Here is an 18,446-nt window from a genome sequence, read left to right as displayed (position 1 = left end):
AGCCGCTCCGCGGGATAAAGATGAGGCTTTCTACTCCCGTAAGGATTTACATCCTCGGAAACCCTGTACAGGGTCGCTATGGGTCGGAACCGACTCGACGGCACTTAACAACAACAACAAATATATATATATATACACACATATATGTATAGCAGTATCTTTTTTATGTTAAATAAGAATATATATAGACAGAAGCAGCATCTATTCCTTTTATATGTAAAATTAAAAGGTATAGATGCTTACAATTTTTTAACTGCCGATTTCAAAAAGAGATCTGCTTACCTATCCTTAATAAACAACAGTGCTTCATATATCAATGGAGAGTCCTGGAGTGGTGCCTTAGGAAAGCACGGGACCTCAAGGTCAGTTTGAATGGCAAGGTTGGCTGTTCCAGCTCACCAATCGCTCCTTGGAAACCCTATACAGAGTCGTTATGAGTTGGAGCCGACTTGATGGCACTTAACAACTTTATCAGTTTGTTCTAATGCTTCTTACCTGCAAAAATCAAGCACAAAATTTCAAATCCTGAAACTCACTAGAATGATACAAGGAATTCTGTTAGTGTAATCAAGATGATTGTACTCAAACCTGTTTAGGGTCCTGTATTATCCAAGTTCCCCTCATATTCTGCAATTGGTAGAACATTCAGGCTCTTTATTAAATTTCAAAAACTCCCTGAGTACTTGGGAAAATAGAAATTCATGGGCTCTGGCATTAAGAACTCATTGTTGAGATTGCCAAAGGATTCAGGAGGGAAATCTAAAAACTACAAGTCATGAAGTCATTAGTGAAAAAAGAAAATAAACATTTCTAGCTAAATCAAAGCATTTCTACTGAAATCATGTCTAGTGTACTTAACACTGCACAAGGGGTATATTTTATTCAAATCATTTGCAGTTAAACATATTCCAAAGAGAATTACCAAGCATGGCTGTGTCTCCCACTTCCTGGCCTTTGACCTTATTATAACCCTATGCCTGTAGTGGTTGTAGTTTTTTGTTTCTGTTCAGAGGATGGGAGATGGATGGTAGCTGAAAATTGTCACACTACTTGAAAATCACTTCACTATGAGTCATCTACATTGTGACCTTCTATTTCCTCAGGGCAATTTATTTGTTTGCCAAAAGTCATAGGAATTAGAAAGTAATAGCATAGCCTTTGGGAAGCTTGGCAAATAAGGTGTGTACAGCCTCCCAGGAGCATCTAAAAATAAACGTGTAACTTTACTTTTCTCAGATTAGGTTGAAACTCTAAATTCTAGTTGAGGATTTTCCTGGGACCCTAGTTTGGTTTCACTCATTTATTATCAGCTCTAAAATGACAGAGGAGGATACAGGAAGGACTTGTATCAGTGCAATAGTTACTGTTTTCTAATAAGTTACTTGCAATAGCTATCTTTTGGTGTTGGTGGTGCAGTGGAGGTCCAGATTTACAAAATGTGGGGGGTTTTTGGTTTAGTATTATTGATAAGAACTTTAAGTGTAACATACTAGGTGTGTAATACTCATGTCAGGTGGTGTCTGCCACGTTTGGAGGGGTGAAAATCATTATAGCAGGCTGCTTTTATTTATCAAGCTAAGTATGGACATACCTTTCCAAAGAACACCTTTGCACATATGGTCAATTTAGCATCTGGGTTAAAGAGCTTGTTTTCCCAGAATTCCAAGTATTTAAACTTCAGTATGTTTACTACTACTTCCCTGTGTTGCTCGTATCAGCTTCTGGCAAATAATTTAGTCCATTTTTATTGATTTGGCTATAGGAAGAGTATCTGGGTTGTTTTAAACCCAAATGCTCCAATTGCCATTTGTAAACCAATTTATCCTTATCAATTCTCTCCACATTTAATCCACAGCTTTTTGTCATATTTTTGTTTTGCCTATTGGTTCCCATAGCAACAAGTCTGTTGGCAAATAAATTGTGACTCTCTTAGCCTTCTGCACAATACAAAATCCTTCTAGTGATCCTCAGGCAAGTGTTACATAAAGAGGCAGGAAACTGCAGTTCCTTTGGCTAATAATGATTCTAATCCCTAACCCTACTGCATGCATTGCCCACCCTATCTCCAAACTAGGCTCATGACCCCAGTAAGGAAAGACAGTATGCAAACACTGACCAGACTCCCTGCAACTATTGACAAAAGTACCCAAGGGATCCAACTGCAGATGCAAGGACTGAACCCCTGGTTCAAATGGCTTCCCCTTCTCCCTAAGCAGAAATGACTGTTGGCATAAGGAGAAGCAATTTACACTCGTTTTTCTACAAAATTTCCTAAGAATTCATCTGAGATGTAGCCCAATGAATAACTGTCTTGGATTCAGCCTTGAATCTAATGAGAAGACAATGGGAACATTTAAGCAGATTTTCTCCTGAGAAGTAAAGAGCAAAAGAAAAGGTACCAAGGAGTCATCCCAGAAAATTCAGCTTCTGAAGAAAAATATGTTGTTGTTAAGTGCTGTGGAGTTGGTTTCAACACATAGCCACCCTTTTATAGGATTTCTGAGGAACAGCTGGTGGGTTTGAGCTGCTGACCCTGTGGTTCGCAGTCCAGTGCTTATCCTATAGTGCCACACCATAAGTATAGAAAAATATAGAGGAAGGAAACACATCAGGAGGATATTGTAATGGTTGGCTGAATGCAAGCAATTGAGCCTCAATCTAGACAATTCAGGTATGAAAAGCAAGCAACCTACCAAAACTAGGGACAATGAAGTGTAAGAGTTTTTTTGAGTTAACATTTTACAGAAAGGGAGCCTGTATATCAGAGGTGGGGACTGTCCAGCCTGCGAAATCATTTGCTCTGGTCCTGCCAAAGCAACCGCAGTTCCAGCCATTACGTTAGGGGTGAGTTAGTTAAATGGTTGACCAAATATAGCAGGCTAATTTTTATTTAAGCTGGTAATTTTGTATGGCCCACCAATGTTATAAATATCCAAATGGTCCTTGGCAGAGAAATTCCCCACCTCGCTTTAGATGAAAGACTAGCTTTATGCAGACCTTGACCCAAGCCTGTCTACCAAATATCTTCAAAATAATGTTTAATAATAGACTAGATATTAGTTTGAATTTTAAAGCTCCATTGTGGCTTGGCTCTAAGCTACATGCCTAGCAACCTCAAATCTCCTTATCCTCAATATTTAGGGAAAAAAAAAATCAAACGAACTGTTCATCAGAAATAAAAGCAGACTACATTTGAATGTGCTTTTTTGTTTTGCTTTAGAAAAGTTAGTGAATTCAGGGGAATGAAAATTATGTTAGAAATAAAACTAGTTACTTCCGCTATTGTTAAATTATCATCTGTAAATTTCCCTTTTTGCTAGATCCAATAAAATATGTGATTCTTAAGCACAATGAAGTTTTAAAGTTAGCTGCTTATATGTATTGTACAAAGGTATTTTTGGTCCTTTAAAGGTTATTTTCCTATATTAAACAAAGTTTTCGTGTATTAAAAACTTTTGTGACTCAGGTTTTGTGTCTCTATATAGACACAACACACATAGGTGTTTTTCTTTGCACATTTGCTTTGCACAGTTAATGCCCAGATATGCAAGTCAACTAGCTACTAAGATAGCTAGATGAAAGAAAGCATTTGACAAGTGGAGAAAATAGATCACATTACATTTCTTTGAATTTCTGTGGCCCTCTTCCCCAGCCCTCTACTAAAAAACAAAAGTAAAAACAAAACTTATTTGGTCAGGAAATCTGACGTTAGGTTTTTGCAAAGTCCGTGGAAAACCAAGATGAAACTCTCAGGCAGAACATAAATCAGCTCTCATATTTGCTAAAAAGGAAATTTATTTTCAAAATGTACTGCTGAAATAAATTTTATTTTCAATACTTCAGAGACTTTTCACTCAGAGGACTCTTACTGGACTTGAGTATGGAAAGGCATTTGTTCAGGTCTGTAAGGAATATTATATGTTGTTTTATTCTAGGAAATTTGGTTTTAGCTTTGATGACACCTAGTGTCAGTGGAATGCAATAACTGTTTAAATTCTTCAGCTTTATGATGTTTAGGCATTTCCCTTTAAATCCTCCTTGAAAATTCAAGCCTTACTATTTTCAGTTTGGAATGAAGAAAAAGATCACTTACAGATAAGCCAGGTGTTTTTTGAAGAACCAATCAAGTTTCTCTTTTTCCTCAATGTATATAAAGGCCTAAAACGTAGCTTAAGGACTACGAAATTGTCTTCATGAGGGAGAAATTTCTGCTAAGTTCAGTTGAAAATCAGAGGTAAGGCTGCTAAATTGTTTGTAAATTTGAAAGACCACCACAGATAATCTTGCAAGATTAAGGTTTGTAAGTACTGTAATTTCATTTTTCTCATTTTATATACCCTCCCCAGATGTATATAGTAAACTATAATGTGAAATATATATTCTCTTTCTATTCAGAAAAAAACTAACAGCAATTAACAAATTCCTTTGTTAACAACTATAAGTAAAAAGATATTCGATACTAGGTTTTCGGGTTTATTTGTTTTTTTTTTTTAAAGTACCCATGAAAATGATTTCATCTTAAACTATTTAATAATTACTTTTGACCTTTGTACATGATCTTTTTATTACTATATAAGAAGCTCTATTTCAAACTATGTAAAATGTTTCCCATATGCTAAACATGCACAGTTTTTTCATTTGAGGTCATACAATTCATTTAGTGAAATATTTCACTCTCCTGTACGTTTAAGGAAAATTCTTAAGCAGTACTAAAACTTCAGGCCATTGTTTTAGAAAAGGGAAGACAGTTTCTGGACTCCTATACCTTTTTGAAGTCTGACTTCACTACCATACGTGCAGCACAACAGTGACATCTTAAGGCCAAATAACCAGAGCTCCTTTAGCTAGAGAAAGAACTTGAATTGAGATCTCAGCTGAAAGAAAGTCCATTATCTTATCAAGTAGTTTTCCAGTTTACACTATGCTATTGATAGGTTTTTGTAAGTGTTTCTTTATTTATGACTTCTTTTGCAGTTTTTGTGGACATTTTAAATGTGCATTAATTAGTAAACATTTTACATAGACATATTGTATATTAATGCATGCATTTCACTGCATAGTTTATTGACACTCCCTGTGTAAAGCTTTTAGGGAAGAACCAAGAAGCCACAGCAGTATAGCAAAAGAGGCTTAATCTTTATAAATTGGGGCCTTTTCTGTCTCTTTGCTAGCCTAAGTGGCTACATACAAATTTGAGTGGGAGAGGGTGTGAGGCACCTCTTAACATTTAAGGTTTTCTACTTGGGTATATTCTAGTCAATTGAAAACAAACTGCTTTAATAAAAAACTTTACCATTTTATAAAAAAAATTAAATCATGACATGTCTAATTGAAATGGCTGTATTGTAATTAATATTTTGAGATAATTGTGATTTTGAGCTTAAGTTATATATAAAAATTTTCATTTTTTGTATGTGTTAAAAAGACTGTATCACAATTAATAGTACTTTTTAGTTGAACTACATACTAATGTAAATAAAACTGAATGAAGATATATTTACTACTTTATTAACATAGGTTGTGAATGTACTTAATGGTTTGTTTTTTTTTTTTGCGGTATGAGACCATAACAACAACCTTAAAAGCTGCTTCATTTTATGTGCAAAGAAGTCCTATGACTCTTCATTTTAAATTTACCAAATCAGTGGACATAATTACTTTTGTCAGTTAATTTGCAAATGCAAGTTGTATTCTTCCAGTTTCATTTAATGTATTGACACTAATTGGTAAAGGTGTACAATGTGATTAGGAATGCATTTTGAAGATGCTTTCTGTACAGATACAAAATACAGGGACTAAAATAATGCTGTGCAGTGTATAGCAGAGCCATTTTTCGGCTTTGGTGTACTCAACTTTTTCAGTATTTAAAAAAAAGTGTTTTGAATAACATAAGTCTCTTTATTGTATAAATAATAAAATGTCACCTTATTGTAAAGTGTCCTTTGTTTAATATCAAAACTGGCTTCTTAATCCATCACAGAGCTGTGGTATGAAAGGTTACTGTTTGTTTTAACCAAAAGCAAACAATTGTTATCAATATTGAAAAAGGTAATTTCTGCTCTTACCAGGTAGTATTTATCTTTATTGGCACTGATTTTTTTTTTTTTTTTATAATATAAGCATGCCTCAACCTTCCAAATATATCTAGCAAGCCATTTAAATTGATATACATACTAATGAATTGCCTACTTAAAAGTAAGCTTTATAATGACTGATGAGCCTACTTCTGATATTTTTGGTCCAAACAAAAAAGTTTATATTTTATTTTCATTAAGTCAAATTTATCTACATAAGATTCCCTTTTGTAAAATTACTATATCACTACAACTTTGGTCTTATCAAGACTGCAATTAGGTTTTAAAATAAAGGTATTAAAAATGAAGACATACAAGATTGTAATAAAACACAACAGATTAAGTATACAAGATCTCCTTAACAGGTATTTAACACAGTACATTTCAAGATTTTTATTCAGTATATGTTATTAATTGTTGTCTGTTGCTGTTATCTATAGAGTTAGTAAGATAGTCTTCAACATATTTGAAGGAACAAAAGTTATTTTTAAATGCTCACACACTAGCTGAGGGAAAAATATGCAGATCCAATCTCTTTAATACTGTTGAATCTAACAATACTAGATTATCATATGGAAAATTAATAATAAGGTATCATAAAAGTTGACATGTTTTAAATTCGAAATTGTAAAAGCAATTATAACACCACTAACTATATTTTCTCTATCAATATTTTTATCTACTAGCCACTGAGCTGGAACCAACTCGACAGGATTTAACAACAAAAACATGCCATTTCTGTGACGTTGTTGTTGTTAAGTGCCACTGAGCGACACTGTATAGGGTTTCTGAGGAGAGGCTGGTGAGCTTAAACCGCCAACCTCATGGTTCAAACAGACTTTGCAGTCCAGCACATTAATCCACAATGCTACACCAGGACATCAGCAACCTAGAAAAAGTGATTTCATAAAATGGGGGGGGGGGGGGAAATCACCGAATAGCTAGAAAAGACACATTCTAACTAGATTAAAGCAAAAAGAAAACAGTGAATGCTGATTTAAAAGTTGTACCAAGATGAACCAAATCACAAAAGTTCTATCACAGGTAATGAAAAATCTTGTTTTGTCAAATGTCAAAGAACAAACAGTACTAAATGAAGTTTATTTCGATTTTTATCTAATAAAATGGTAGAAATTGAGTGGACAATTTCAAACCAATTGGCCTTATTATATGCAATACAAGCAGAAATGGAAAAAAGGCCCACTTCTAAGAAAATGTTTTGTCATTATAAAAATATTCACATTAAATAAATATTCATTTTTGAAGGAAGTGCTTGCTATGTTACAAAGGAATGAAAGTGAGTGAAATACATCTTGTGCAAAACATTTTGAATAAGTATATGCACTTTATATGTAGTTATCACCATTATAAATGTATACAACAACTTAGAAAAAAATTGTCAAATAGTTGTCAGTGTAAAAATATTCTGTGGCTGGCAATAAGACCCAAGCCAATTATACCAATGACTAGGTGATACTGGAAAATTTAAGATCAATTATAGCAATCAACTTTAGGATGATATTAAAAGAAAATGTTATGTACTTCAAACAATTTAGTAGGCTAGGATTACAGAGCAACTTCAATTTAAGTAGGAATTCGGTCTCTCAAATATTCCAGGATAGCAGCTGTTCCTTTCATTAATATAGCAGCACGAGGAACACGGAATGGGTTTCCATCTAGGAGTAATGTTCTAAAGAAAAGACAGAAATTAAGAATTTAAACATCTTTCACTACAGAGACATTTCTTCTAATTTCATTTGCTATATGAAATAAAATAAAAATTCTGCACTGTTTCTACTTGTTCTTTTTCAAACATAAGCATTTAAATAGAATTATAACTAAAATAATAAGCAAAACAAAAATAATTGAATGTTTATTATGTGAAAGGTATGATGCTAAGTAAGTTACATTCATTGTCTCTTTTAATTCTCTTAACAATAGTATGATGTAGGTTTTATTAATATTTATGTTTTATGACAAGGAAGGAACACAGATCTTAAGTAGTGGAGCTGTGTTTCTAATCTCCTTTATACCCAGCCTCTTCTCAATTTTATAATGACCACATATTAAATGATCAAACTGGGTTGACACAAATATGAGAATGAATAAACTGATAAATAACAGCACTAGGGCCATAATCAATGTATTTGCTACTCCCATCCCTGGGAAGTATGAACACATTCCTGATCTCACTCCCTCACTTGACCAGATATACATATATAGATCTATTTACACATTCTAAAATCAGGTTTAAGATTTATCAGCTTGTTATTTTGTTTCTTTATATAATAAATGAAATCTTTAGTTATAAAAGACATATTAATTTTTAATAGCTTAAATGATTCTTGTAAAACGAAAGTCAAAGGACTCACATCATATTATACACTAGATCTAAATTATATCTTCACAGCTTTCTATGTACTTTAGGGAATTATTTTAAAGGCTAATGCTCTTAATGTCTAGGAAAATGAGTTATTTACTTGCCTCCTCTAATTTACTACTATAAGTTACTAGAGCAGATACCAGTGCTGATACTTTCATAAAGCAGAAAATGCCAAACCATTTATATTCTTTTAATAAGTAGCTATTGGGACTTTACTCTATTCAGATACTGGGATAACTTTTTCTAAAGGAAGACAAAAACATGTTACAATTTAGTCCAAACAAACATTTGTGGGAAATCACAAGAGATTAACTCTGCCTGGAGAATCAGGAAGGTTTTCAAAGGTGATATTAAAGTACACTGTTGGTGACAACAGGGTAAAGTCATTTCAGGTTGTGGGAATAGCAAATTCAAAGCATGAGAAAGACTATGCTGGGCTTAAAATGGAACAGTGGCAGTTCATAGTCAGATTTTGAAAAACTCTGCATGCAAAGCTAAGGAGTTTGCATTTCCCTAAAACTTCTATGCAGTAAAACTTCATGGCACAAGTATACATACTGATGAAAAAAGTGCTACTAGAACAAAACAGTTACTATATTTACACACGTATCATGTAAGAGGGCTTTGTAAATTTCATGGAAAAATGGAATTAAAAGATAATGGAATTTTTCCACAAATGTTCAGAAGTCCCATCATATAAGCAAAGTTAAAAAATACATTTGGTAAAATGTTAAAGTCAGAATTAGGATTCTGGGTTTTGTTACTTATTATTTTAAATAGGATCTTTAATTTGTTACTTCAAATTCCTTCAAGATTACCTCAACAAGAAAAAAACGATTTTTAACAAATCAAATGAAAAAACTCCAAAGAGAAAAACATAGTTACCTTAAATTTACACAATTCCCAAGCTCTGGTGGGATTTGTAAAAGGTCATTATTTTGAAGGTCCAATGTAGTCAGATTTTCCATCAATTTTATCTTCTGAGGATCCACAGATGCAACCTGATTATTACTAACCAAAACTGTTTCAAGCATGGGGATACGATATAGAACTTCTGGCAATATTTTGAACCTATTATAACATAAGCAAAACACCTAAACATATTGGGTTCAGATGTCAAAAAAATACCTTAAGTAAACAATCTTCAGTTTGATAAAATGAGATATTTTCTTCAGTGTATATTATTTCATATTTGATATTAAGTCCTATATTTCAAATTTTCCTGAAAACAGAAAGCAGATTAATTTTGGAACCTTGAAACGTATGTTAAGTGGACAGACTTCTAATAGATTCTATATACTCTAAAAAATGAAAGTTTAAGTTCTCCCATGCTTTTCTTTTCACATTCAGGAGATAAGGTAATCTTCCTGAGATTCTCTTTAAAGACTCTGCTTGGATCTATTTTTCCTTAGTTCAATTTTACTTCTCATGAAACAGAATCAATGAAATATATGAAATAAAATTACAGTTTTATATTTTGCTTAAACTCAAGCTTCCAAAATGAATGAAATTTTGGTTCTTGAAAAGCATACAAACTAGCATACATTGCTGGCTTGCATACCAAGAGATGGGAAGGTGCCAGCTCTCAGAGAAGTACTTGTAAATTAACACAAAATCTTTGAGGACACCCTAAGGGGGACAGAGGTTGGCAAGAATTCAGTGTGAAGTAAACTGTAGCCTGAAGTATAAAAAACAAGGATATGTTAAAGGAGAGTCTTTTTGGCTGTGGACTTTTCATTGCCTCATATTGTTCTTCCTTTACAAAAAAGCAATAGTGAAAGGTAAACTCAAGGTAACTCTGAAGTTCCAGAGAGAATGGAAAGCCAATAATCAGGAGGACAAATGAGTTGCATGGTCCCTAAATGCACTTTTTCCTCTTTCCACTATACAAAACATAAAGCTAATTTTTTAACAGGACATTACAAAAGATATAGTTCACCTGGTAAAACAGATATTAGAATTAGGTTTTGCCCTTTTCCAAGAGACATTACTTGACAAAGCAACTTATAGCTTAATGGACAAAGAGATGAACTCACAAACAAAAATTAAGTGAGACCTGAAAAGTACATATATTTTGTGCATATATCTTGAACTACATACAATGATATGACCTATGAATGAGAAGACAAAAATAACAGAGTAACAGAGTAGGCAGAACAAGAATTAGAATAAGCATAAATATGTCCCAAGAAAAATAAGAATTTGAGTAACACCAAGCAGAAACAAGTAATTATAAAAGGAACTAAACAGAGACTTAACATATAAAAATATAATTATTGAAATAAAGTTCTCAACAGATAAGTTGGCCAGCATAACATATATCTCAGAAGAACAACCTAAGTAAAAGAATTTTCCTGGAGTGCTTCAGGAAAAGATACAGAGATGGAAAGATTGACAGAAGATAATGAAGTAAATGATTAAAGTAAACCTGTCAACATTCATATAAAAGGAATCTCATAATGAAAGAAAAGAATTTCCAAATAAATAAGATTTGAAAATGGAATGATGAGGAAATTTCCAGAATTAAAAAAAGTTGAAAAGGTTAATAATGTGATAACCACACATAAAAGAAAAAGAAAAAAAAATCGAAGACAGACACATTACATCAAAGGTTCTTTTTAAAAAATTCATAAGAACTGTTAAATGATATTGTGAATAGTTCTCTCAGACACAGATTACCTGCAAAGGAATAATAGGATCATCTCTATGAGCAACAAACAACGACCTAAGTGTGTGGAAGTAAAATGAATCTGACCATAGAATGCAACCATTAGAAGTAAAGGGCACATAAACCTTGTGAATAACTGAGGAACACTGCCAGAAAGCACTAGAATATTGAATACTGACACATGATGAATAGTTTCAGAATACTGTCAGATACAGGGCAGGAAAATGAGACCCTCAGGTTATAAGGCACTCAAATATGACTGGGAAAAGAGCTGCCTCTTCAAAGCAGAGGTGGCCATGATGATATGAATGGAGTAAATCTTTCAGAACCTTCTGCTGTTGGATGACAACTCAAAATGAAGAGAAACAACAACTATAATATTTAATTAATAATCAGAACATGGAATTTATGAAATATGAATCTAGGACAATTAGAAGTTGTCAAAATGAAATGGGACATCAAGCTTTAAGAGATACAGCTTGATATCTTAGGCATTAGTGAGTTGAAATGGAATGGTACTTGCCATTTTGAATCTGACAATTCTATGGCTTACTATGTCAGAGCTGACAAATAGAAGAGTAATGGTGTTGCATTCATGACTACAAGATCGATCTTGAAGTATAACGCATTCTATTATAGGATAATACCCTATCCATAGGCTTACAAGAAAGAACAGTTAACACCACAATCATTCAAATTTATGCAACAACCACTAAAGTCAGTGATGATGAAACTGAAGAATTCTACCAACTTCTTCAGTCTGAAATTGATCAAACATAAAATCAAGATGTAATGACAATTACTGGTAACTGGAATGCAAATGTTGGAACAAACAGAAAGGATCAATAATTACAAAATACAGCCTTGGTGATAGAAACATTGCTGGAAATTACATGATAGAATTTTGGAAAACCAGTAATTTATTCATTGCAAATACCTTTTTCAAGCAAACATAAAAGACGACTATACACATGGACTTCACCAGATGGCATATACAGAGAGCAAACTGACTACATATGAGGGAAAAGATGGTGGAAAAGCTCCACATCATCAGCCAAACAAGGCCAGAGGAAGACTTTGGAACAGACATCAACGACTCACACACAAGTTATGGCTAAAGCTGAAGAAAATTAAAATAAGTCCACAAAAGCCAAAATATGACCTTGAACATATCTCACCTGAATTTAGAGATCATCTCAAGAACAGATTTGATGCATTAGACATTACTAACTGAAGCTCATACAAGTTGTGGGATGAGGATTGATGGCGGCTAGGGTGGAGGTGCAGTGAAGTTCACCGTCAGCAATACCACAGAACACCAGGCAAAAAAGATCCAGGGCAGAGCTCCAAAATGCGGAACCACAGAGATAGGAATATTTAAAAGGTTTGAAGGCTTATAGCTAGTGGAACTTGTAGCAAAACTAAGAAATTGCGTACTTTTGAATCTGCCAACAACTTGGGCAAAACCAAACGGCAGGACCAAGTGGGGGGGAGCAAACACAGCACAGAAAAACACCACTGGAACCTTGAAGCAAAGGTGGACAATATACTTTGTCAGTTTTGCTTTGTTCTGATTTTCTTTTTTTGTTTGTTTGTATCTGTTCATTGTCCCTCCTCCCCCTGCCCACCACACTGAGCGAGTGGACACCCTCACCCTCACCACTGGTGGGTTCTTCTGTCATGTATGCGCACAGATACACTCAGCCCAAGAGTAGGCCCTGAACTGTTTTGTTTTAATACAGGAAAGGCCAGGACAGGTGTAGAAAGGGAAAGAGAGTTTTAAAACAAAACAGTACGAAAATTAAATTAAATCCTGAGGTACAGCATAACAGCCAACAGTGGCATCTTGAAATCTCTCAGGCAGCTTTGAAGACAAGAAGCTGAAGAGAGGACATTAAAGTCATATTAGGCAACAGATTTTTTTTTTTCCTCTCTCCCTCCTCTCCCTTTTCTGTGATTATAGACTACAGTACTCAGTCTAGTTTTGTCTTTCTGTCATTGTTGTTGCTTTTTTTTTTTTTTTTTTCTGGTGCTGTTTTGCTGTTGTATGTTCCCCTTCTACCTTTGGGGGGTTCTTACTCTCCCTATATTACCCAAGAAGAGACAGCAACTGCTGCCATATACTCAAACTACAACCACACTCTATAGAACACCAAAACCCAGGCAAGAACCAATACCAATTGCCATATACCAGGGAGGCAGACAACACCTGTGAAAGTTACTCTGAGTTAAGCAATAAGAAGAGTGAAAAGGGAAGCCCAAATCCTGATCACATCTACCTGGAAGCAATCAGAAAGCATAAAAAGTACCAAAACACACATCCAATTAAGTATTAAGGCCACAGATAAACACTAAACATGTCCAAGAAGCAAAAGCAGATGACCATATCAGCACATGTCCAGAAACAAGATAAAATGTCCGAGACAAATGACCTAGAGCTAGACCTGGACTATATTCTGGAAGGAGGGCAGGCCTTGGAAATGCCTGAGAAGGTATTCAGAAAAATGATTATAAAATGTTTAAAAACACTTTACAATAGAGTTGAGAAAAATATAGAAGACGTCAGGAAAGTGCTACAAGAACAATCAAATAAGAGAGATACAGCATTGGAAACAATTCAAAACCTACAGAAAGAGTCCAAATGATCAATAATAGAATATCAGAAATTGACAATACTCTGAAAGGGCAAAGGAGCAGAATAGAAGAGATGGAAGGCAGAACCAATGAGCTAGAAGACAAATCTCTCAACACAACTAAGATAAAAGAGCAAACAGGAAAAAGGATAAAAAAAAACTGAAAAAGGACAACATGAAGAGAAATAACTTAAGAATTATCGGCATTCCAGACAAGAAGAATCACACAAGTCCACAGAGGAAATAGTTAAAGAACTGCTGGAAGAAAATTTCTCTAACATCCTGAAAAGTAAAAAGATAAACATTCAACAAGCTCAACAAAGTCCAGGAAGGATAGACCCTAACAGAAAATCACTGAGACATATCATAATCAAGCTGTCCAAAATCAAAGATTAGGTGACACTCCTGAAAGCAACTAGGGAAAACAGAAGTGTTACATACAAAGGCAAGCAAGTCAGATTAAGCTTGGATCTCTCAGCAGAAACCATGCAAGCAAGAAGGCAATGAAGAGACATATATAAAACCATGAAAGAAAAAAACTACCAACCAAGAATCCTTTATCCAGCAAAGCTATCAATCAAATGTGATGGTGTAATCAAAACATTCCAGGATAAACAGAAACTTAGGGATTTTGCCAAAGCCAACCCTGTACTACAAAGAGTTGTGGGATGACATCAAGAACATCATATAGGAAGAAAGCAAACAAGTCCAAAATAGATTTCAGAAGACTCTAAAACTTGCTCTCCAGACCAAAAATGATAAACAAAAGGAAGAAATGAGGAGGTAAAAGAGATGAATAGAAATTTTGAAAGAGCAGCTCTATAAGACAAAGTATTAGAAAGAAATGTGCAAATACCTGGAGTTATAAAACTAAAAAGGAAAAACATGCTCAGCATTTCTTAAGCTGAAAGAACTGAAGAAAAAATTCAAGCCTCACATGCAGTATTGAATGATTCTATGGGCAAAATAATGAACGATGCTGAAAGCATCAAAAGAAGATGAAAGGAACACAGAATCACTGTACTAAAAAGAAATGTTCAACTATCTCAAGAGGTAGTATATGATCAAGAGTCAATAATAGTACTGAAGGAAGTAGGTCAAGGTGCACTGAAGGCATCAAAGAATAAGGCTCCAGGAATTGACAGAATACAAACTGAAATCTTTCAGCAAATTGATGTGCACTGGAGGCACTGATATCTATCACAATAAATATGAAAGACAGCTATCTTGCAACGAATTGAAAAAGATTCATACTTATGTCCATTCAAATGAGAGAAGACCATGGAAATCAATGGACAATATCATTAATACTACATGCAAGTAAAATTTTGCTAAATAAAAAAAATGGCTACAACCATACACCCAGAAGTTCAAGATTCAGACAAGGACATGGTGTCAGATGGATCTTAGCTGAAAGTAGAAAATACCAGAAAGATGTTTACTGGTGCTTTACTGATTATGCAAAGACTTTCCACTGTGTGGATCATGACAAGCAATGGATAACATTGCAAACAATGAGTATTCCAGAACACTTTAGTGAGCTCATGAGAAACCTATACATAGACCAGTAGGAAGTCGCTAGAACACAGCAAGGGGACACAGAATTTTCAGGTTTTTAAATCAGGAAAAATAAGCACAAAGGCTGTATTCTTTCATCATACTTACTCAAATCTGAGGAAATAATTTAAAAAACTGAATTATATAAAGAACACGGATTCAGTACTGGAAGAAGACTCATTAACAATCTGCAATATGCAGATTATACAATTTTACTTTCTGAAAATGAAGAGAACTAAAAACTTACTGATGATGATCAAAGACCACAACTTTTGGTATGGGTTGCACCTCAATGTAAAGAAAACAAAGATCTGCACCACTGGAACAATAAGTAACATCAAGATACAGGGAGAAAAGATAGGCACTGTCAAAGACAATTTTGCTTCAATCAATCATCAACACTCATGGAAGTAGCAGTCAAGAAATAAAGAGGGATTGCACTACTTAAATCTGCTGCAGAAGATCTCTTTAAAGTGTTCAAGAGCAAAGATACTAGTTTGAGAACTAAAGTGCCCCTGAACCAAGCCATGGTACTTTCAATAAACTCACATGTAAGTGAAAGTTCAAAAATGAATAAGGACCACGTTTGTCAACGATAAGGGGAAGGGAGGGAAAAACAGCAATGAAGCTGTGAGCTAAGCCCTACAACATTCAATAGACTCTGTGAATCTGGATGGAGACCTGGTTGGCCAGCAGTGTGGCAAGACCTGAGGACTCTTGGGCCCCGAGTGAGTGACATAGCCACAGAGGACTAGAGTGGAGAGTCAAGCGTCCAGCTGATAAAAAGAGTGGTCATATGCACAAGAACAACCATACTTGCAGATAATACCCATTTGACCTGGCTTCAATGACTGGATGGATGATCAGAGCTCAACTAGAAGAAGAAAGAAGAGGAAAAAAAGAGTAATCTGATACAATTTCATGAACTTGACCTTCACCTATAGATGCCTTAGCTCAAAAGAGGGAACAAATTGTTACAGTGAGGATCATTCCCACACCCTCGCTTCACCAGGTCGACAGGGATGCGCATCTTAGACATTGGCTACCCAAAGTTGGGGGGCTACAAAGGCAAGAAGTGATTGGCTTACAAGCTTTCATGAGGTAGCCTAGATCTAGAGGGCATGGAGGAAGGTAGAATCTCCTCTGAGTAGCATCCAATCTGTCTAGGCGGGGCTGATGAAACGAAATGCAGATAGGGCTCTTGTGATACAATAGTGAATAATTGTTATCAGGACTGATTGTGAGGGTTGAAAATGTAAAGGTAGACATTTTGTAGCAAGGAGGGGAGTGACTGACTTTGCAGTCTAGGAGCGGAGATCCCTGGGACCATCAAGGGAGAAGAGTGGAGAGTGGGACCCTACCCAGAGAAGCAGTGATGCCTGAGATGGAGGCAGAGATGATGACGAGGAAAGATGGAACAGCTGGGGACATTAGACCCAGAGAGGGAGAGGGGCTGTGTGCTGACGACCAGTGGGCAGACTTGTAGTACATACCCTTCGGCTGGTTGATGATGCATGGAGGGGATTGTAACCATGGCAATGAAATGATATACGATAGGATGAATGTAAATCTCATGTTCTCCCATGTAAACTATAATATAATTCACAATAAAACATTTTTTTTTAAAAAATGAATAAGAAAGATCATAGAAGAATTGATGAATTGAGTTATGATGTTGGAGAATATTATACATACCATGTATTATCAGGAAAACAAGCAAATCTGTGTTAAAAGAAGTAAAGCCAGAATGCTCCTTAGAAGCCAGGATGGTCAGACCTTGTTTCTCATACTTTAGACATAGTATCAGGAGGGACTGGTGGTTATGTGCCATGGAGTAGGTTCTGACTCATAGCAACCCTATACAGGGTTTCTGAGGCTGTAATCTTTACGGGAGCAGAAAGCCTCATCATTCTCCTGCGGAAAAGGTGATAGTTTTGAACTGCTGACCTTGAGGTTCGCAGCCCGATTCGTAACCACTATGCTACTAGAGCTCCTTATCAGGAAGGATTAGTGCCTAGAAAAAGACATATGCTTGGTAAAGTGTAGGGTCCACGAAGAAGAGGAGTAACCTCAACAAGATGGACTGATACCATGGCAGCAGCAATGGGCCCAAGTATAACAACGATTCTGAGGATGGCACAGGACCGGGTAGTGGTTTTTGTTATGTTGTGAATAGAGTCACTATGAGTCTCAACTGGGGGATGGCACCTAACAACAACAAAGACTTCCTTCATAAAAATACTTACAGGTGTTCTCTAAAAAGAAAAATTAATCTTGGAAAAAAAAAACATAGAAGTAAGGATGAGTAAAGAACTTAGTAGAGTTTACTGTGTCTAAGGAAAAAAAGAAAATTTAAGCAAGCTAATAGAAGAAAAAAAGGAACATAGAAGCAACGTAATTATGAAAAGAAATAAGAAAGCAAAAATGACAGGAACACCAAGTGGTTTAAAATTAAGAAAGGTATGCAACAGTGTTGTATTCTTTCACCATACTTATTTAACCTGCAAATAACCTGAGAAGCTGGGTTCTCTGAAGAAAAACGTGGCATCAGGATTGGAGGAAGACTCATTAACAACCTGCGATATACAGAAGATATAACCTTACTTGCTGAAAGTGAAGAGGACTTAAAGCATTTACTGATGAAGATCAAAGATCACAGCCGTTGGTATGCATTGCATCTCAATGTAAAGAAAACAAAAATCCTCACCACTGGACCAAAAACAACATTCTTATCAATGGAGAAAAGATTGAAGTTGTCAAGGACTTCATTTTTCTTAGATCAATTGTCAACACTGATGGAAGCTACAACCAAGAAATCAAACGACGTATTGCATTAGGCAATTAGAGATAATCACGTTCATGACACAGAAAAGCATGTGCAAAAGACTCTAGAAAGGAAATAACTTTTGGTATTTGGGAATGGTGAGGTACCCAATATGACTGGAACACTGTTATAATGGTGTTAGATGAAGCAGGAGAACTGTTGCTGTTAAGTGCTATACATTGGGTTTGAGAATTAGGTCGATAAAAAAGAGAAGCAGATCTAAAATAGCCTCAAGTACTCCAATATCTTAGAGGACTGCAAGAGGGAAAGTGGCTGGGAGAAAAAAAAAAAGAGAAACAAAAATGGT

General features: G+C 35.2%; 1 protein-coding gene across 1 annotated transcript in view; it reads right to left on the bottom strand.

The window, feature by feature from the left end:
• Positions 1 to 7,658: 7,658 nt before the first annotated feature.
• LRRC40 (leucine rich repeat containing 40) overlaps positions 7,659 to 18,446 on the bottom strand; it is a 97,074-nt gene continuing 86,286 nt past the window's right edge. The window contains exons 14-15 of the mRNA XM_006862416.1: positions 9,343 to 9,528; positions 7,659 to 7,764 (exon numbers count right to left, since the gene is read on the bottom strand). Of these exons, the coding sequence (XP_006862478.1) occupies positions 7,659 to 7,764; positions 9,343 to 9,528 (292 nt within the window). The remainder of the gene's footprint in view (positions 7,765 to 9,342; positions 9,529 to 18,446) is intronic.

The sequence above is a fragment of the Chrysochloris asiatica genome, unplaced genomic scaffold, assembly GCF_000296735.1.
Source record: "Chrysochloris asiatica unplaced genomic scaffold, ChrAsi1.0 scaffold00048, whole genome shotgun sequence".
Lineage (NCBI taxonomy): Eukaryota > Metazoa > Chordata > Mammalia > Afrosoricida > Chrysochloridae > Chrysochloris > Chrysochloris asiatica.
Note: the sequence above shows the minus strand (reverse complement) of the source record. Positions and strands in the feature narration are given on the sequence as shown.